The sequence below is a fragment of the Rhodofomes roseus genome (assembly GCF_022264815.1).
Source record: "Rhodofomes roseus strain CIRM-BRFM 1785 chromosome Unknown C8Q71scaffold_2, whole genome shotgun sequence".
Classification (NCBI taxonomy): domain Eukaryota; kingdom Fungi; phylum Basidiomycota; class Agaricomycetes; order Polyporales; family Fomitopsidaceae; genus Rhodofomes; species Rhodofomes roseus.
Window position 1 is genome coordinate 1350850 of NW_025952958.1, and position 19260 is coordinate 1370109.

At 57.5% G+C, this 19260-nt stretch overlaps 7 protein-coding genes across 7 annotated transcripts; 2 read left to right on the forward strand and 5 right to left on the reverse strand.

Annotated features, from left to right (window-relative positions):
* Positions 1-2317: 2317 nt before the first annotated feature.
* Positions 2318-3482, reverse strand: C8Q71DRAFT_223569 (uncharacterized protein). Its single transcript, XM_047917117.1, has one exon. It carries the CDS (start codon positions 3203-3205, stop codon positions 2531-2533), a length of 675 nt encoding a protein of 224 aa, XP_047783887.1. The 5' UTR covers positions 3206-3482; the 3' UTR covers positions 2318-2530.
* C8Q71DRAFT_853360 (ribosomal protein L49/IMG2) lies at positions 3324-3713 on the reverse strand (the record flags this gene model as incomplete). Its single annotated transcript, XM_047926934.1, has 2 exons — positions 3324-3479; positions 3543-3713. The coding sequence occupies 2 exons, from the start codon at positions 3711-3713 to the stop codon at positions 3324-3326; spliced, it is 327 nt and encodes a 108-aa protein (XP_047783888.1).
* Positions 3714-3820: 107 nt separating this feature from the next.
* Positions 3821-5002, forward strand: C8Q71DRAFT_223556 (uncharacterized protein). Its single transcript, XM_047917116.1, has 2 exons — positions 3821-4191; positions 4239-5002. The coding sequence occupies exons 1-2, from the start codon at positions 3972-3974 to the stop codon at positions 4649-4651; spliced, it is 633 nt and encodes a 210-aa protein (XP_047783889.1). The 5' UTR covers positions 3821-3971; the 3' UTR covers positions 4652-5002.
* A 2395-nt stretch (positions 5003-7397) lies between these two features.
* Positions 7398-11073, reverse strand: C8Q71DRAFT_734829 (Piwi domain-containing protein). Its single transcript, XM_047922426.1, has 21 exons — positions 10890-11073; positions 10740-10835; positions 10622-10681; positions 10335-10566; positions 10064-10285; positions 9870-9998; positions 9642-9801; positions 9575-9580; positions 9468-9523; positions 9226-9405; positions 9109-9164; positions 8972-9048; positions 8758-8915; positions 8570-8696; positions 8388-8505; positions 8307-8336; positions 8135-8247; positions 8025-8082; positions 7885-7964; positions 7526-7819; positions 7398-7471 (listed from the first exon to the last, which is right to left on the reverse strand). The coding sequence occupies exons 1-20, from the start codon at positions 10970-10972 to the stop codon at positions 7785-7787; spliced, it is 2076 nt and encodes a 691-aa protein (XP_047783890.1). The 5' UTR covers positions 10973-11073; the 3' UTR covers positions 7398-7471; positions 7526-7784.
* Positions 11074-11765: 692 nt separating this feature from the next.
* Positions 11766-14594, forward strand: C8Q71DRAFT_734838 (P-loop containing nucleoside triphosphate hydrolase protein). The gene is made up of 13 exons (XM_047922427.1): positions 11766-11815; positions 11864-12051; positions 12110-12358; positions 12408-12483; positions 12539-12698; positions 12749-13233; positions 13290-13545; positions 13607-13758; positions 13810-13871; positions 13930-13953; positions 14006-14188; positions 14288-14353; positions 14412-14594. The coding sequence occupies exons 1-13, from the start codon at positions 11785-11787 to the stop codon at positions 14472-14474; spliced, it is 1995 nt and encodes a 664-aa protein (XP_047783891.1). The 5' UTR covers positions 11766-11784; the 3' UTR covers positions 14475-14594.
* Positions 14595-14974: 380 nt separating this feature from the next.
* Positions 14975-16926, reverse strand: C8Q71DRAFT_720270 (uncharacterized protein; the record flags this gene model as incomplete). Its single annotated transcript, XM_047921349.1, has 6 exons — positions 14975-15430; positions 15469-15620; positions 15680-15719; positions 15859-15930; positions 16053-16099; positions 16284-16926. 6 exons carry the CDS (start codon positions 16924-16926, stop codon positions 14975-14977), a joined length of 1410 nt encoding a protein of 469 aa, XP_047783892.1.
* A 1085-nt stretch (positions 16927-18011) lies between these two features.
* Positions 18012-19184, reverse strand: C8Q71DRAFT_224162 (uncharacterized protein). The gene is made up of 2 exons (XM_047917119.1): positions 19121-19184; positions 18012-18999 (listed from the first exon to the last, which is right to left on the reverse strand). Exon 2 carries the CDS (start codon positions 18811-18813, stop codon positions 18160-18162), a length of 654 nt encoding a protein of 217 aa, XP_047783893.1. The 5' UTR covers positions 18814-18999; positions 19121-19184; the 3' UTR covers positions 18012-18159.
* Between the last annotated feature and the right edge of the window lie 76 nt (positions 19185-19260).

Genomic DNA, 19260 nt, shown 5'->3' on the forward strand with positions numbered 1-19260 from the left:
CATAGAAGCTGGGGTCTATTTCGAGTCGTGAACGCTACAGCTCGGTCCTCATTGCAAGCCCATGCCGAGGCCGAACTGTATGAAGGTCTGAACGCTGAAATGACACTATACCGTATATCGGTCGCACTGATTTGTTCTTCATCATCCTCAGGTACAGGTGGCAGTAACCGCTTGTGTACATTGGCACAGCGTGGAGGTCATCGTATGGTGCGCAGGGACAAATCGCATTGTCGATTAGCAAGGTGACTGCACTGGAGAGGCAATCAGCCCATCATTTGAACCATCACTGAGACAGTTGTCGTCAATTCGGCCGGACGTCGTGCGGATGGAATTCGACAGATCGACGTGCAACCTCCTTCTAGCATGAAACTAGAGCCTCGCGATCAATAACTTCGGAAGACCGCTAGGCGTAGTGAGTACCTGCGCTGGATCATGACGAGCGAATGAACACACCGCCGCAAGTCGTTCTTGGGCTATCCAGGATCCAGTGCCCTCTTGGGAGAGCGCTTGTAACCAGTACGATCGAATGGCGATCATCAGCTCTCTCCAGGCAATCATCAGTCGCCGTTCGGACTTCATTGAAGTGGTACACAACATTGATATCGTCCGAACACGCGCATGGCCAATACGTAGAGATCCCGTCTCACTTGGGTGCGTCCGACGGGTCCATGCCGGTCTCATCCTGCAACAATTCACTGATATGACCCTATCCAGCTGCATCAACGCACCCGCAGGTTCGAGGGACCGCCATCAAATCTCCCTGCAGTCTGACAGTGACCCTCCTCCGAGGCGTTGAGCATCATAGATGTGTTTTGGGCTCGCGCCCACCGCGGTGGCCACGACTCAGTACGTCTCATTGTAATAATCGCATCCCATCATTCGTTTTATAACAGCCGCATCACCCACAATCCTTCTCCCCCGACGGCCTGTCTCGGGGATACGACAAACGGAGTGTCAATCACACGACGACGCCGGTTGGTCTCTGAAGCAGCAGATAGCACCGAATCTGGAGCCTGGAGGCGTCGAAGCGCGAAGGCCCCACCGCGGGTGATGTCTCCTCTCCTCGCAATTGTACATGCTCTTCGAAGTCGCAGCACTCTGACGCGGGTCTGATCTGCTATCAGGATCAACTGAGCCGTCAGTGGTGTATCCCCGGACGCGAGGCCGCTGGCGTCGAGAACGAACATGAGACGTTCTCGTTATTAGTATTAGTATTACTGACCTACCGCCGACGACAGCGGTCGCAGCTGCAAGTGCACGATACTAGTACCTACCAGCTCCGAGTCGTAGCCCCAGACGAACTACGACCACTCAGCTTACGACGTCAGACAGGCCTAGGACAGGCGTATTTGACAACTTAGCTAAGATTGGGGAGCCCAGGAGTTGATGTTCCGAGCCTAGTAGGCCCAGCCCCAGGCGCACAAGTCACCCGGTACGTCACAGCCCGCTAAGTTAGCAGCGCAGTCAGTATCCTCATCCTGATGGGGCAGACTATCACTTACGATACGCGGCGTCAGCGGTCGTACGTTGCGGGTTCGTCAACGTCAACATCATACCGTCATAAAACGACACCATGCCGCTATCGCACAGGTCTGGCTGCCCATGGAGCTCGGTGGTCCCGCTGCCTGCCAAGCTACTTAGTCGTGATCGCGCTCCAGAGTTCAGAAGTCGACGGAGGGCGCGTTCGTGCGGGGCGCGACTGGCCGCGCCGGACGCTGGAGAGTCAGACGCCACTCAGGCTCAATCATCTTCTTGAACACCTACGCAGTCCGCAATCAGATGTGAGTGTCCCGCTGCATCTCGCTGTCTGGCATTATCACGCGTCATTGACACGACACGTCCACGCGCAGACATACACATGCGTATATGCTCTGTAGCCTTCTTCGGATCCACCGTGCGATGCGAACGCATCTTGCATTCGCAGTGACCATGGTGGGCTCCCGAAGCAACATGCGTATGACCCTTTCCAAGTCTTCAAGATGGCCTGCACCATGGGCCTGGGAGCGGCCGACGCAGTCAATACTAGGACCGATCGCATCTCCGGGGTAACACCCAAACGTCGCGCAAGCTCGTCCGCCAGACGACCATCCTTGTGTTCCTGGCATCCCGGCCGAGTCAGCGCGCCCACGCAGGAGAAACCGAACTCGCGAAGCAGCCCCCGAGAAGGCTTCCGGACGCGCAGGAACCCCACCCAGGGCAGCGAGTGTGCGTCCGGACGAGGAGCCTGAGGCGAATCAACTGACTGACAAAGGCACCGCGGGCGAGTGGCAGATCGCGATCAGGCTCATGCGTCCGCCACGCATTACGCTTATTGGCGGCGTGATCGGGGCGTGTGCCTGTACGCGCCACCGCCTGAGCACCATACCTATCTGCATATGCAGAACATTGGGCATAATAGGAGCACAGGAACGCGCCATCGAGCCCGGCCATTGACAAAGGCGGCGGGGTGGATCCCGGAGGATAAGCCATGGCCAAGTCAGGAGAAGCAGACCTGACTACACTGGGCGTAGGCGGATCGCGAGGGAGAACGTCAACTGAATTCCGAGCCCGCGTGCGCGGCGGCGGCGACGCTGGTCCGACCGTCAGTTTTCAACCAGGACGGCTCAGGTGAGCAGCCGGTGGCGAGCGCAGACATGGCTGGGCTTCCGTGCGCGCGAGATAGGGCTCGGATTAGCGAAGATTTCATTTGCGCAGGCCCGGTGCCCACCGCGCCACGAAAAGCCACGCACACAAAGGAGATGACTGGGATAGGGCGACGGCCGCGTGCCGCGGATGACGATAGGATGGACAACGGTATGCTGCATCCGGGCACGGGAGAAGCGCGGTGCTGGACAGATGAGTGGCGGCGAGGATCAGATGAGGCGAGTGCGCGTAAACGTGGGGAGCGGCGTATATACAGCAGTGCTATGGTTCGAGCGAGCGGCAGGGCTACGGTAGCTAGGACCCTTGTCTGTGACAGTCGTCTGTGTCTGCACACGAGGGCGCCGCACGCCACGCCGTGGCTTCGCGCGCGATGGCACTGGCGTGAATGGTTAAGCGGGCGCAGTCGAGCATCTTTTTTGGCAAGTTGGCAATGGTTGTTGTGTGGACGCGGCTGTTTTGCGTTCGGTTTCGGTTCGCTTCGGGCGGGTCGCGCGGCAGGCGCGGAGGGGATCAGGATCAGGATGGAAGGCGGGCGAAGGTGCTCCGGATGGGACAGGGACATCCGAACGCAGACAGGGTGGCACGGGTATGGACACGGAAGCGCGATCAGATTGAGATAGCTAAGGGTGTTGGTTCATATTGTACCGGTGTCACCAGCCGTGTCAGACGAGTGTCCCAGGTCAGAAGCCCCTGTCGAGGAGCCAGCGCGCGACGTGGTTTTTCCAGAGCCCGCCGCTGAGGACGACGTGCTTGGAGTGGAGGATTTGGACGCGCATGCGCTGGGCCTCGGGCGAGCCTGGCGGGTGGAGGGAGCCTGCGAGGTCCTGTGCGAGGGCCTGGGAGCGGTGCACGGCGTGAGCGGGTGGGGAGTGATGGGTGCAGCGAAACGGGACACTTACGTCTGCGTTTCCCTCGATGTTGCGGATGAGGGTGAGGTGGCGGGTGCCGGCGTTGCGGATGTCAGTGTAGACGGGGAGGGAGCCGCGGGAGTTTCTGGGGATGCGGTACGCGGGCGGTGGGTGTGCGTGGGCGGTGGTGAAGGTGCGCAGGGGGAGGCGGGGGACGAGCATGGCGGGCAGAGCAGGGCGCGTCCGAGTCGGGCGAAAATGGAGGCAGAGGAGACGCGCCGCGGAGTGTGAAAGGGGCGGACGGCGGGAGGCTGCAGGGCCTGCCACCCAGCCACTGGCACTGCACAAGAGCCGAGTGTTCTCGTCTCACCGTGGAGTCGCATCTTTGCAAATCCGCCATGTCCCCGTCACAACCGCTAATGGCCCAGTCAGGCCCGTCCCAATATAAGCAGCCGGCCCTCCCCCGCGTCCCCACCCACCATGTATCCCTCCCGCCAGCCCCCGCTGCACGCCAGCCACCCCCCGCCCTTCGCCCCCGTCCCCGACTCCTACCTCTTCAGCGCCGCCGCCGGCGCAGACCTCCTCCACTCCCTCTCGCGCTGGAACCTCGGCCCGCCAGAGTTCCTCCTGCCCTACCACCACGGCTACGCGCAGGACTACGAGCAGCACCAGTATGCAGCACCAGACGCCGCACCAGGCTGTGAGTCCATCCGCTGCCCCCATTGTCTTGTCTGACGCGCCGGCCAGTCTCCCCTGCACCGTCCGACTCGTCCTCCGTCCTCTCCTGGGACACGAGCCCCTCTCCCGCACCCGCACCCGAGCCGCTGCATGTCACCTGCAACGCGCCCCTCGTCGCCCCTGTGCCGCTGCCCTACCACTCCCCCTTCTTCCTCCAGTACGACGACCTCCCCGACCTCGACGAGGACCTCTCGCACGCGCCCTACACCCGCCGCCCACAGAAGCGCAAGCGCAGCTTCGATGACGTCTCGCGCATGGACGGCGGCGCGGACATGCAGCCTGCCAAGCGGCGATCCATCGGCGGCGGCGACGCCCTCCCGCTGCTGCCCACCGGCCTCCCGCCCTCGCTGCCCGCCCACCTGCGCGGCACGCGCCGCAACTCGCTCCCCAAAGGCGCGACGAGGCACGCACGGCCCCGGTAGGCCGCCGACCCCGCAGGCGACGCCGGCGCCAGCGTGAGTCGCCCAGTGTCCTCCGCCTGCCACCCGCTGCTCACCGCGGACGTGCATCGCCGCTTCTAGTTCGCCCGCATCCCGTAACGCCTCTGATCGCAGGCGCTGCGGCGTGCGCGGACAGTCCACGCCCCGTCGCACCATCCCACCTTCGATCCTTCGCAATATCGCTATGGGAGACGCCCGGCCCCATCTGGCACACGACCCGCCGCGGCCCATTCAGCGAAGCTCGCCCGTCGATGCTCCGGCGCCCACGCGCCCGATCACCCAGCCTTCGCCTGCCGCTGCCTTCCCGGCCGACGCGCGGGCGTGCTCGTCTCCGATACGCGGACGGACCTGCTGCCATGGACCCAGAGTCAGGCTCCGCTGTGTATACCATACCCCCGGCATTGTACATATCGTGCGACACCTCCCCATCGCCTGCTACAGTATCGCGCTGCCCCGATCCGCCCTCGCTGCACGAGGCGTGGGGCTCCTATTGTTACATACATGTACTGTACATATTTGCCTAGAAGCACCGCACCGCGCAGCGGCCGTACGTCCTCGCCCCAGTTCACGTAGCACCGCATTGCAGAATCTTCCACGCCTGTGGTCCGTCGACACGCCGTATGGAGTGCTGCCTACCGAGAACTGAACCGCGAACGTCCGCGCAAGCTTCGCTGACGTGTGTGCCCGTGTTCCAGTGCGAGTCCTGCTGACGGCTCGCGGTGCGCGTATGTGGCAGATGCGCGGATGGAAGCAGAGCGCAGCCCCCACGCTCGCATGGGGCTCGCCCACCCGCAGGCCACGGCATCCGGCGCACGACACAGGTACGTACCGCTGACAGCAGCGGTGACAGCCCGCGATTCGTATATGCGCCGCAGGTTGAAATCGGGCTTGGGATGCCACCCGCGCGCTCCCCCGGGTGCCTATCTTGGCTCCCCCCCTCGCCGAACGTAGGTCCGTGGTCTCATATTGGCGCCACCCATCGCGACGCGCGACGCAGCAGCAGCATCGATACATCCGCCGCGCGGTACGGTACGTCGCACATCCCAGCCAGACTGGAACACGCGAGGCTCCGGTGCACTGACGCTCCCCACCCCAGGCCGGAAATCGCACATCTCGCAACCGCCGTTGGAACTTGGCAGGCAATTCAGACTCGGATGCGGACGCGCCACACACGGACTGCCAGTGCCAGTGCCCTAGTAGTAGTCTGCGCGGGATCCGGTGAACCCTCGGATCCTGTGCGCGGTTCGTGCAATCGCACAATCGCACGGGCTCCGCACGCGCACGCACGCGCGCCGGCCAGCTGAGTGTACTCGCGTCCGGGGCAGGCCCAGCACTGTCATCTGCCACCGCGCTAGTTCGGGGGTGGCGGGTCTATCCTGGGCGATACAATAGGAACGGCGTGGTAGGTAGCGTGGATACCGGTGGGTGGGACGGGACACCGTATCATTGAACTCAACTTAAGTTACTTAGATTCGGTGATGTGCCTGTGAGCTATGGCTGGGATTAATGGAGAAGCGGCGACGTGTTCAACGGTCAGCACCGACGGAAGTTGGGAAGGCCCTTGATAGAACCGGTGCGGTGTTCTGCTGCCAGGGACGCTTTCCACTCTCGACCGACGCGCAGTCCGGTCAGTCAATTGGAGCTCTGTATACTTAGGTTGACGCAATCACGCCTGAGCGGCGGTTGAGCGCCGCCGGCCTGCGTATCGTCCTCGAACCACACTTACACTGATCTCATGCAGAACGTACGAGGGCGACTCGGAACCCTCGCAGCGGCTTGTGTGGTCCAACCAGACCTGGGGACGGATGGTGGCTCGGAGGTTTGATGCGGGTGGGTGTCAGTGTCTGATCCAGTTCACTTCCGCTGATCTGCGAGGAACGTAGCTGGGCATCCCATCTTCCAGCCGCAATCGCGCTCGCGGCGCTCCCTTCCCCGTCAAACGACGTTTCCAATGAAGTCTGTGAAGCAGGGGTTCGCGTGGGTGGCGTGCGGGCTCGAGCGGCGAACGCTATGCATCACTGCGGGTGGGTGCCACGCGTGCGGAGACAGAAGCCTGTTACAACGATGTTCTACCATCCCGTCAAACGTCTCGCCGGACGGCCACCGTGGACATAAACAGTGCAATACATATCCCACTTTGAGTCGCTTCGACGACCCTCGATACATGCTGGAGATTGCGAGATAGAAGTAATGGCATCGGTGCGACGCAGGATTCGAATTCGAGGAGACCGGCGTACTTATGTTGGCGCTCTGATGGGCTCCCGAAGGCTGACACCTTCCGCCAATGCTCGTATCTTGACGCAGTGAGCTGCGCTTAGCCTTAGCGATGTCACTCGCCACTTGAATAGCACCACAACTACGCGCGGGATGTACGACCGCGGATGCAAAGGCAACGCCTCGATGAAACTGGCGCTGCGCAATGGTGAGACGCGGAAGACCTGCCACCTACATGCATTACACCTGCCGATTCACATCAAGGACGGTCTCAACAAGGGATAGTTGAAACTGCTATGGACACCAGAGGACTCGGATTTCAGAAAGCGTTTGCGATCATTGTACACGCCGATGACGCCGCAGATATTCGTATCGTACAGGGTGCAGTCGCCAGAGACACCGAAGACAATTCGAGAAGGCATATGGTGGATAGTAGGTGGACAGACGAGAGGCGCCAGGTAGAGATCGAGACGCTACAGGGGGTGGAGTGACGTACAGTTACAATAGTAGGAGGGCTTTGGATTTAGAACTTCGCCGAAGGGAGACCGAGGGACGGGACCGTGACATGTATCGTACACCGCCAGAAGACTTCATACCTATTCGCACCTAGACGAGACACAGACGAGACACCACAGCACGCACCGAGAGCAACCACTGACCCTGAGGCCTGGTCCTGCAGAGCAGGGCCGGCCTCAGAGGTAGTACATCTGGCGCGACATGTTGATCGTCGCCTGCTTGAACCCATTCGCCCAGGGCCGCAGATCGAACTCTGCCCGGCCGCCGCCTGCGGTGCTCGCCGTGTCCGACTCCCCGAATTTGAGCTCATCCGGGAAGTGGTTCTCGGCGCGCGCGCAGACTCGCTGAGGACAGAGCACGGTGTGCGTCACCTTAGAGGTGAACGTCAATTGGCGAGAGAAAATAAACGTACGTCTGCATCTGTCGGCGAAGTGAGAGGGGTTAGTGTGCGTACACCCGGATGACCAGGGGTACCGTGTACGTACAGTAGACCGGTGCTGGGATGGACACAGATCGTGTCGCACTTGCGTATACGTGACACAGATCAAATGAGAGGCGTTGATAACTGTGCAGTCCATGACTCAACCCAACTGCACGATCATGATGTCTAGTTTCCATGACTTACGTGTCGGGCGGTAAGCCAAGCTCGTTCTCCAGGACGATGTAGTGACTGGGCCGGCTCGCTATGGGCAGTCGTGTGAATCATTGGCATTTCAAGAGGCAAATATAACTTACTGCCTTGAATGCCGCTGTGCGATTGAAGGTAGTAGTCCGGGTACTTCGCGTTCGTGATTTGGTCGTCGATAACGAAACCGGGCGGGCAGTTCCCCGAGTTGTCCGCCTCATTTCTTGAGTGAAGTCAGTCAGGGTGAAATCATATCTTATATGTGCAGTAGTATGTGCTTGCCTGTTGCGCGGGAAGAACCGGACATGATGACTACAAGCCATTCAGCTCGGAGGCATACCACATTGTACATCAGACACCTACCGCTTCCCGACGACGATGAACGTTATCTTCGGGAGTGGCATGCCAGGCCCGAATGCCTTCTCACCCGACTTAAGCTCGACGCCAGAGGGGTCGATCTTTATCATGTCCTTGAGGACATCTACCAACAAGCACCATGACGAGTCATGAGTGGATGATCAGTGCAGCTACACTGCAACACCTACTCCGGATCGACTGGATCTCGTTTTGCGAGACTTGCTCATACTCGCCTTCGGAGACCCCGTCACGGAAGAAGACAACCTTTTGGGGATATTTCCCTTCCCAGCGCAACACGAATTGATTCACTGCCCCCTGTGGTGCACATCAACATGAGAGAGTCAGTGTATATTCAGGCTAAGTTGAAACGCCGCACCGTGAGCATTTGTTTGAGGTTGGCGATCATCTCTACGCGGGGTGGCTGAACACCGCAGAAAGCGATGTATTGCGTGCAGTCCCAGTTGACAGACGCGACGAGACTGGTCACGGAGGGCCGAGCTGTCACACCAGGTCCAGGGTGACCGACATCCATGCCTGTGCATCGCGAGTGAGTAAGTGAGCAGGGTAGGTCTCTGAAACAATATTCGTACCGATTACCATAGTGCCTGGTGGCACCAAAGACTTATCGTCAACTCTTGAGTTGATTCCGCCGATCTTGGCATTGATCCTGCCGCGGGGAAGGTGTATGAGCGAGCACGTATAGTAAGACAACATGCATCAAACATACTTGAGAGCCACGTTGTTCAGATACTGGTCCTTCGCATTTTCCCACTTTCCCGAGCGCTACAAGGCGGGGTGAATGAAGCTTCGACGAAGCGAAATAGAGAGGTGAAGATAAGCTTACAACGCATTGTGTCGGAATACCGCGCGTCACGTCACCCCAATGCTTCACTGCGCGCCGTATCTCCGCTGCATTGGTGGCCAGTAGCGCGATAATGATCGTGGGAGGTATGGGCTTTGTTTGCCCTGTCCTCGGGTGCGGCTCGCTGACGATTGTCGCGCGTTGCAGCAATGTGTCAAGTGCCTGCAGCGCCGGCGGTTCGATCATCTTCCAGGTAAGATGCATTATCATTATCAATGACGCACCTGGGATACTTGGTACGCGTTGCCGCCGCGCTGTAGCACCGGGTCACGCACGACGTCTTGGCTTGCCGTTAGTATATGAATAATATTGTATAAGGAAATAGACATACTGACGCCTAATTTCATGGGGTGGCAGTCAACATAAAGGAATATACGGCGGATGAGACAGGGACTTACCTAGCGCTTGCAAGTTACGCTTTAGCTGTCCAACGAAGTGTTCGGCTCTACCGGGATCCGCCCTGTCGTCGAGCAAAATGACACCCCATGTCGGGATTGTGCTCGGCGTAAGGAACTTCTTCCCTACGACGTTCCAAGCACCACGCTTGCTCTGTATAGCCTGCAACGTACAGACAGATGTTCAGTAGCTGGCGATCGTAAACGGATAGTGGCAACCGGAGGGCTTACCTCAAAACCGCTGCCGTATTGAATACGGGGTGGGTTGAGAAGCCGACCGGTGATTGACAGAGGAGCGGGGTCCACGCGCATGCCAGCGTCGCGTACAAAGTCGGACCCCTGGTAATTGAACACCTCATCCTGCCAGGTGAAGTCACATCAGGATTTCAGCAGCCAACATTGCAGTTGATTATCTAGAAGCTTACTCTGCCCGAGACCGCGTCCTGGATGGCCTGAATGCGCGCATCAGGCTTCTGCGTCGCGAATTTCAGGAAATCGGCGCCGAGTTCTGCCGGGATCTTCTTGCGATACAGCTGTCCTGGTAAGACCTCACAGAGCTCCGCAGGGATAACGGCGTCTCTTCCGATACGGACACCGAAGATGGCCGGGTAGCGAAGGTTAATATTATATACTTGCCGGTAATGCTCCTGCGCGCAGTGAGTTCATATAGATCGGTTAAGGAGCAATATGACTCACTTGAACCGTTGTTCTTACCCCGTCCTTCTCAAACTCGTAGCCACCACCATTGTCCACGAGGTCTCTGATCGGGCGGCCCCTCCGGACCCGAGACGTCGTGGTCGTGACGTTGATGTTCTTGAGGAAACTCTTGAGGTGGCGGAGGTCCACGGGGCTCATTCTCTCAAGTGCCCGGATGTCCCTCAGTCTGAGGAAGGACATCGCCAGGGCGGTGAGTTCACCTGGCCGGTATCTGCATTGCATCAGTCGATGAGCATTAAGAACAGAACAGATGGACAGTCACTTACACGAGGGAGTTCACAATGTCAACATTGACCAACAACTTTCCGAGCACAGGGCGAACGCTCCTAAACATGTGCGAGGGAAAGTCTACCAAGTGTATCGCCCTACATGAACGTGACTTACTGGAAATATCCCCGCCACGCTTGAAGTCCCATCGACAAGTCCTTGTTGCCCCGCTCTATGAAGAAGGCACGAGCATCTGGTGCAAACCCATGTCGCCTGGTAACCAGGTCAGTGCTTAACACCAGGTCACATATATACGCAGGACCGTACATGTTCGACGCCTGGCGAACAACAATCTGCATCAGGTTCAAAGCCATGAGGTTCTCTCCTTGCTGAGCACCTCCCACGGCCATCAAGCGCTGTATGCTCCTTCAAGTTTATGTATGACGTGAGCCAGAGACAGCACATAGCAGTGATCAACGTCGCACTGACTGTGCATTGATTGCAGAGACCTTTGTGAGCTTGACTTTGAAAATGCCCTTCCCGGGCCTCGCGGACATTTGCGCCTCATACTGTATGAAGGTGTAGGCTCAATTCGATCGTTACATGCTTCAATCAACTCACCTCCCCGTTGGGAATGTTCGCCCGCGCAAACAAGTTGGCGCGGCCATCGTAGACAGCACGTGGGTTGAATATCTCCGGATAGGAGAGTTGTACCTTGTCCATGATCTCGAACGCTCGCCGCGACTTGTCGAGCGTCGGTTCGATAACTGCAAGTTATATAGCACAAACTCTGCCAATGTACACGGAGGACAATACTTGCCGACTATCGACGGATTGAGCAGGCCTTCAATAAAACAGTGGTGGGGACGAGCACGCACCGTCATAATGCATATAGAGACCGGGGTCCCTTGCGATTCTGATCTCAAAAGAGTTGGTGGTGACCGCGAGCCGCGAGCCCGCAGTGCCTCTGGTGGGCGGTGGTGCGGCCATGATGGGATTTGGTGGGGAGATGGAGGGCGATAGGGTGCGGGGCCAGGGGACTTTGTATGCCCTGGCCCCGTACGGCACGCGGCCAGCCATGCCATTCTGGCGGAGGGTCGATCTAAGTGTCAATTGGACAAACGCGTCCCGGATAAGCGGGACGCGTCGGCACGTGACGGACTCTGCGCTGGGCGGCGTTCGCGGAGTGCGCGTCTCCAGCCTCGGCCTGTTCTCTCTCCTCATGCTCGACCTCTGTTCCATTTCGCACAAGGGTGCGTCCTGCCGCTGCATCTGCGACAGCTGACGAGAACATCCTCCAGGCGGCCTCGTCTTGTGGTCCCGCTCCTTCACCCCCGCCGCATCCCAGTCCGTAGCGTCCTCCGCGTCACCCGTCAACTCCCTAATCCGGGAGGCTCTCATCGAGGGCCGCACGGCGGAGAACAAGTACGAGAAGGATGGCTACTCTGTGAAATGGACCTTCGTGAACGATCTCGAACTTATTTTCGTAGTACGTCTTCCCGCGCTGCTTATCGTCTGCACCCGGTCCGCTGAACCGCCGAATGCAGGTGGCATACCAGCGAATTCTGCAACTGACCTACGTCGATGAGCTTCTCGCCGCCCTCAAGACCCTCTTTGTGAAGCTATTCCAGCCGTTTCTGGCTACGTTCGTAGCCTCTCTCCATGCCGCAAGCACCGGAGCGCTGTCTTCCAACGCAAGTCAGGCAGCCGCTACGTGGAACTTTGCAAAGGCTTTCGACGGCTGGGACAACGTCTTTGACAAGCTTCTCAGAGGCCTAGAAGACAAGGCAGCTCAGGTTAATCTCCACGCCGAAGAGGCTTGCTGTCCCTGCTGACCGATAATAGGACCGGAAAACGCGTGTTGGCCATGTCCCTCGCTCCACCGTCGATCCAAGTCCGCCCTCCGACGATCCTAGCACGAGTAAGGGGTCAATGACTCCACTTCAGACTGTTCCCGCGCTAAGTTGTTTCCACAGTCCCTTTGCATGATAGCGAAGCATCTGTCGATGAGCAACAGATAGCACGCAATGTCCAGGCATTGAAGACACGCCTCCGGGGAAGAGGCGGACGAATGGGCAAGCGCGGAGGTGGCCGTGCGGACATAGGAAGCGGGAGAGATAGTCATCCTGGTTCCGAGTAAGTGGTCCTTATGCCTCTCGTTCAAATTGAGCTGAACTATCTCGGAGTTCCGACACGCCCACCAAGCGCAAGCCCAAAGGGAAAGCACAACGCAAATGGGGCGACGAAGCCCCTTCCGAGTCCGATATGGCCTCGCTAAATTTCAGCTACGAAAAGATTGACTCAAGTGACGCTGGGTCATTAGACCTGTCTGCACTCGTGGATAAAGGCTCTCTGGGCACCCGCACTCAGGATGGCCTCTACGAAGTCAAAGATTGGGAGTTCAGCGCTGCAGATGATGTCATTTCTAGAGTGATACAGGATGGCGCGCCAAGCGCGAAAGCTAGCGCAACACCAGGATCGCTCGGCGCACTAGGCTCTATCTTTGCACGGCTCACCGGCTCGAAGGTCCTCACGGAAGACGACCTGAAGCCGGTCCTGGAAGCCATGAAGCAGCACCTGATGAAGAAGAATGTGGCAAAGGAAATCGCAGACAAGGTCTGCGAAGGTGTGGGCGATGGCCTTGTTGGCAAGAAAGTCGGAGGGTTCCAGAGTAAGCTTGCTCCCCCGCCATCGGAGGCAACAGACATCCAATTGATTGTCCTGTAGCGACTAATGCGGCTGTTCGGCAAGCACTGTCGAATTCGCTCACGAGGATCCTCACGCCGAAGACTTCAACCGACCTGCTGCTGTCAATCCGCACGAAGCTCTCGTCACCTCTGCCGTCAACGCAGCAGAGACTGCCGTATAGTATCACGTTCGTCGGTGTCAATGGCGTTGGCAAGAGCACGAACCTCTCCAAGGTTTGCTTCTGGCTTATCCAGAATGGCCTCAGGGTGCTCATCGCAGCCTGCGATACTTTCCGGTGCGTCAACTTCCGGCGTCACATCGTGATGTGTCGCTTACGTCGGGTTGTCCCTTAACAGGAGCGGCGCTGTCGAACAGCTCCGAGTGCATGTCCGAAACCTGAGTATGCTGGGTGTCAATGGAGCGACTAACAGTAAGAGCCGCGTAGAGCTCTACGAGCGAGGCTATGGCAAGGATGCTGCCGGCATAGCTAAAGAAGCCATTACATACGGTAAGCCGACGTTGTACTTAAATCCAGTGACACTCATGTATGTTCGTGCAGCGCGTGACAACGACTTTGACGTCGTGCTTATCGATACGGCCGGCCGTATGCAAGATAACGAGGTACCCCACACAACTCCGTCGCACAAGCGGATATGTGCTTACATCTTCACCCTGACAGCCCCTCATGCGTGCTCTGGCTAAGGTGAGAGATGGTCCATACTAAGAACTGGAGTGCCATCTGAGATAGCCACCAGTTGGTCGCCGTGAACAGTCCTGACAAGATCATCTTCGTCGGCGAGGCTCTAGTCGGCAACGAAGCCGTCGACCAGCTGACAAAGTTCGATCGCGCCCTGCGCGATTTCTCGGCGTCCTCGGGTGGCAGGGAACGAGGTATCGACGGCATGCTCGTCACCAAGTGGGACACCGTCGATGACAAGGTTCGTGAGGCAGTCCATCTCTCGAGATGAGATGCCATTCCGCTTGTTGGAGAACTGAACGTATCCGGCGCTGATGTCGTTCTTGGTGTGTACGTGCAGGTGGGCGCCGCGCTGTCGATGACCTATGTCACCGGTCAACCTATCATCTTTGTTGGATGTGGCCAGGTGTGTTGTGCCTTGTTCTTCTCTATGTGGAAGTATCTCACTGTATCCGGGATCGCAGACGTACACGGATCTTCGGCAATTGCGCGTCGCTAATGTCGTACAGGCCATCCTCAGCGACTAGTGTACAACCGACAAGTGATGGCCCCATCCCGCATCTTAGAATGTACAATAACTGTAATCTATTGTATATCACCTAATGTGAAGAAGGCTGACGTTTTGCGTTGGGCGAAGACGAGCCGTCTGTTACAGGTGCAAACTCAACAGGTTGTCAGTGCTGTCAGGATTGGGTCTCGTCAGTGCTCTTTGCGCGCTCAGTGGAATTGATCAATTGTACTAAACGGTATGTGCCTCTGTTCCCGCCCTGCCGCTGTCCGGTGATGCATGCCAGTTCTGGTATCACTACTCAGTCACAAGTTCGCTGAGCTTTAGACATTGCACATGCGCTAGCACAGACAGCCCTTCGCTATACAACGTGGGTATTATCTCAGTGGGTATCTATATATGAGCAATAGAAAATCAATCCGGAAGCGGGCGGTGTGCAATCGTCCTTGTGGTAGCGAACGAAGGTCACCGAAAATATCCAAGTGGTACTAATACGCTCAGGCTTTCTTCGTCCCCGATTTATTCCCTTGACACCCTGCTCTCCGACTTTTCGTCAATGGCTCCCCTCTCTGCATGTGTCGGTGCCGCTTCCTCGAAGGCCCGCTCATACGCAGGGGGCGGATCCTCGTCCTCGCCCGCGTCAAGGCGGACGAAGCGACTTTGAACAGGCACCAGCCCAGGCTTGGGAAGAATACCTGTAGCCATGAACCAGGTAGATGGTGCAATTCTCCGTCCTCGCCGTCTCCACATGAACCATACGCCTGAAGCAAGAAACAGGACGGCCAGCATGCCGATGACACCACCAGCAATGGCGGCGGTGTGGCTGTGATGTTTGGCACTGATGTGCTGAGCGTGTTGGACGGATTGGACACCGATGTTCCCGTGGCCCCATTCGGTGTCTTCGACTCGTGCATCGTAGCGATAGTCGATGCACTTGATGATTGGGCGATCAGACCATACGCAGTGGTAGTTGTACTGGATATGGACGTGGGTCCGGACATGGCAACACCAACGGGTTGGTTGGCAGGCGCCGCCGCAGGATCCGCGGGTGTAACCGTCCCTAGTATCGGTGGCATGGTGGGTGGGGGTGATGACAGGGCGATGCCTGCTATATGAGCGTTTGCTTGAGCATCAATACTCGACGCCTGTTGTGATTCAAATGACCCTACTAGCGAAGGTGCATATCAGCAATGCCTTTCATTCAGTGTGCCAAAGGGTACATACACTCAGATGCTATTATCGACTCGACTGGGTCGTAGATGACCTGCCAAGTCGTGTCGACTATCACCGATGGTATTATGTTATTCATGGATCAGATAACTAAAGTGTACCCCAAATCAGCATGTACAACGACAGGCAGAGGTATTGTAGAGCAAATACGTACCTCAGGCTGAATGGCTTACCTCAGCCCTCAGCACCCGTCTCTGCAAGTACGTCTGTAAGGCGGAGGAGCAAGTGGTACCAGTCGCAGCGAGCTGTCGGTATATACAGGAAATCGCGTCGCATCCAATCGTGTTGTGGTCACGATTTTGACAGGGCCAGAGATCATCTGTCAACTTGTCTGTCTATCCCAGTCTGATAGCGAGCAGAAGGCTACCCTTTTCGTAGAAGTCCAATTCCCTACTAAATCGCAGTAAGATGACTCTGCAATCAAACATATGAGAGAACTGACGAACTAGATACGTCCATAGTCTTGACACATCTGCACAATGTCGGGGACCCCTTGCACGGGTAGGCATCGTGGCTTTGATGTCGTCCTTGTTGATTACATGCCGCCCGGGCAAAGAATACACTACGAAGCACGTCCGTCCGGGTCACAACGCTTCACCAACGATCTTCTCATCATGGGAGGAGGTGTCATGCAGCGTCTCGTCCATAGATCCATCCATGTACCCCTCCGCGTCGTCCTCCCCCTCGGATCGCTCCTCCTCACCACCCGCGCCCTTCTCCTTCTCAAAGAACTGGTCGCTATATGCGCTCGGAATGAAGGGTGGCGGTGGCTCCCCCGGCTCGTACGAGCTGTCACGCGCAAGCTTGAAACGAGGGGTAGCTCGCAACGGCTCTGGGCTGAATGCACCGACTACGCCCATGAACTCCGCGGAAGGCGGGACTCTGAGCCGGCGCTGCCTCCGCCTGAGCCAGAGCAGAGAGCCGAGGAGAAGTAGGAGGCCTAGCAGGCCTCCCACAATGCCGCCTGCAATAGCAGCGGTGCTCTTGTGACGCGGAGAGGACGCGCTGGCATCGGCGCCGTCAGGAGACGCAGTTGCGTTGCTAGTTGCGACCGGGGAAGACGCCCTATTTGAGGGCCTTATGCCGCTGATCAAAGTCGAGGGAAGTGACGTCGAACTAGACCCGTTTTGAATGGGAGATTCGCTACCAGTGAGGAATGCAGATGTCGGAACACTCGATAGAGTCACTGCGGTGGAATTGGCGGGTGTGGATGCGGATGAAGGGGATTGTGGTGCTGTCATTGTGTGTGTAGATGAATTCTGCTCGAGTGTCCCGGTGGCTGCGCTGATGCTAGTACTTGAAGAGGAGGTCGCTTGAATACTAGAGGGAATGGTTGTTGGCAGTGACTCCGAAAGGCTTGTCGAGCTGGTCGGTTTGGGAACGACGCTCATATCACAAACACCAGAGAAATATGTCAGTGCCTGCTGAGAAAGATCTGTTGGAACAGAAGGGGACGTGGTGATTTTCACTTGAGTGCCGCCCCAGTTCGCGGTACAGGGCAATGGCAAATCGTAGGTAGTCCCGTCATAGGGGATCGTGACGGTGGCGGTCTGGGAGAGAGAGAGTCATGGTCAAGCAACGAACGACGCCCTCACCACACATCGAGCGGCTACATACCTTGCCCCAATGTTTATTCAGGTCCATCGCTTCTGAGGTTGTGGTGAGGGGCGAGAGATTCGTCACTCCAGCATTGTCCTCGAGATCTTAGCTATGAAGGCTTCGGTGTGCGAACTTCCAGGGGCAGTGCACCGTAAGACAGACGGCAGAATCACCATCACCATCATGTTCATTCAACGGAAGCTGATGATATTCCGAGAACGATGGCCGTGAACAAGCAGCCCTAGATTTCAGTGGTCCTAGAACACCACCCAGGGCGTGCATAGACAAGCCCATCGCCCAGTGACATCATAAATCCTAGGATGAGTTGTCCCGTCAAAACCTTGACATGAATAGGAAGAAACAGGCGACGCGCTGAGAGCGCCGTGCACACACAACAAGAACCTTGGATCACTGAGGAAGACGTACCTGACAGCGGCAGTCTCCGAGTGCGTTTGTGGAATGGGGAACTGTGCAGACGCTGACGGAGGGCTTCAAAAGTCCCGAGCTTGCGGTGGCGAAATCATGAAGTCCGCATTGCATAGGAACTGCGGCAGTAACTCGGTCGTCGAGGACGCTCATCGTCGTCACGTCCTGTATCAGAAGGTCAGCGCACCAGGAGAAGCTTGATAGAGCAAACTTAAACGAAGGACAACGTAGCAACGACGGTGAACACTTATCCGTGCAACGACCTATTATCGTATGTGGGCAAGCGTAAGTAGAATCCCGAACGGCTCTGAACCCTGTCTGAAATCACTGGTTACCTCCATCAATCATTCGGAGGGGAGACCATCGTCCTAACGCTACACTCCCCTTTGGCGAATGTCCAAGAAGCGAATGTCCAAGAAGCCTGATCACCAAGCTCGCCGTCCTCAAGCTCATATGGCCATGAACACATCATCCGCCTTCTCGTTCATAGATCCACCGCTGTCCCCATTAGGCCCCCTGATATGCGGGATCTGCGCGACTGCCTCCCGCAGCTTCTCGAGGAGCGGATCCGTGTTGTACGAGCCAGGCCCCGTCCGCGGGAGCAGCTCAGCAGGCTCCATCGAGTCCCGCGCGAGCGTGCTGTCAGGCGTGGGCGTTCGGTCCTCGCGCATGGCCGCAGCCATGGCCATGAATTCGGCCGACGGGGCTACCTTGGGTCTCCGTCTCCAGCGGCGGTACCACAGGAGCAGGCCAAGGAGGGCGAGGAGGCCTACGAGCCCGCCGATGACGCCTCCGGCTATGGCATCCGAGTGAGAGTGATGAGTGGATATATCGCTCTGATATGCGACGGTAGATGTTGCTTTCGAAGTGCTAGTGGAAGGGAATGAAGCAGATGCGCGGCTAGCGCTCACAGCGGCTATCGAGCTCGACGTTCCCGACGTTCCTGACGTTCTTTTAGACGGGGTGGTGCTGGCACTGGTCGAGTTGCTTGTGCTGGAAGTGGTGTTACTGGATGCCGATGTTGCTGTTGAGTTCGATACAGAAGTAAGGGAAGAATCGGTGCAGGTTGTGTGTGTGCCATTGGTTGAAAGGGGAATACACATTGCGATGCCGCTCGTCGACGAGCAAGTATGGCCGCAACCGCGAGAGACGGAAGACGCAGTCCATGGTGAGGTTGATTGCACGATGATGTATGTAGCGTTGATTGAGAAGGCTGCCGTGGTTGTAAGTGGTAGGGTAGCATGTGCACTAACGGTTCCATTTAGCCCAGGAAGGCTAAACGTGAAGGACTGGAAACGGTAGCTCGTCAGCGTTAATGACATGGTACATGCACTCGGAGTCGACGCACTTGATTGACCGTCAAAGACATTGCGAACTAGAGGAAAAATCACAGGAGCGAAGGATGCGTACCGTAAGATACAATGCGAGGGCCAGGGGGTACTAGTATATGAGAGCCGGTCGCTCAAGACCCAGTTGGCATGGGATAGTTGGGCGGCGGTGCTGTTACGAACAACTGATCAAGCACCTCCATACGAGGTGCTAGATGATCA

Excerpts from the sequence above, each read along its gene's own strand:
- C8Q71DRAFT_223569 (XM_047917117.1), bottom strand. The coding sequence starts at position 3,205 with ATGTCCCTGTCCCATCCGGAGCACCTTCGCCCGCCTTCCATCCTGATC.
- C8Q71DRAFT_223556 (XM_047917116.1), top strand. The coding sequence starts at position 3,972 with ATGTATCCCTCCCGCCAGCCCCCGCTGCACGCCAGCCACCCCCCGCCC. Across the intron at positions 4,192-4,238 it reads ACCAGACGCCGCACCAGGCT|TCTCCCCTGCACCGTCCGAC; the intron begins GTGAGTCCATCC and ends CGCGCCGGCCAG.
- C8Q71DRAFT_734829 (XM_047922426.1), bottom strand. The coding sequence starts at position 10,972 with ATGGCCGTGGGAGGTGCTCAGCAAGGAGAGAACCTCATGGCTTTGAAC. Across the intron at positions 10,836-10,889 it reads GTTCGCCAGGCGTCGAACAT|GCGACATGGGTTTGCACCAG; the intron begins GTACGGTCCTGC and ends CCTGGTTACCAG. Across the intron at positions 9,406-9,467 it reads ACGCGTACCAAGTATCCCAG|GCACTTGACACATTGCTGCA; the intron begins GTGCGTCATTGA and ends CCGGCGCTGCAG.
- C8Q71DRAFT_734838 (XM_047922427.1), top strand. The coding sequence starts at position 11,785 with ATGCTCGACCTCTGTTCCATTTCGCACAAGG. Across the intron at positions 12,484-12,538 it reads CTCCGACGATCCTAGCACGA|TCCCTTTGCATGATAGCGAA; the intron begins GTAAGGGGTCAA and ends TTGTTTCCACAG. Across the intron at positions 12,699-12,748 it reads GATAGTCATCCTGGTTCCGA|TTCCGACACGCCCACCAAGC; the intron begins GTAAGTGGTCCT and ends ACTATCTCGGAG.
- C8Q71DRAFT_224162 (XM_047917119.1), bottom strand. The coding sequence starts at position 18,813 with ATGTGTATTCCCCTTTCAACCAATGGCACACACACAACCTGCACCGAT.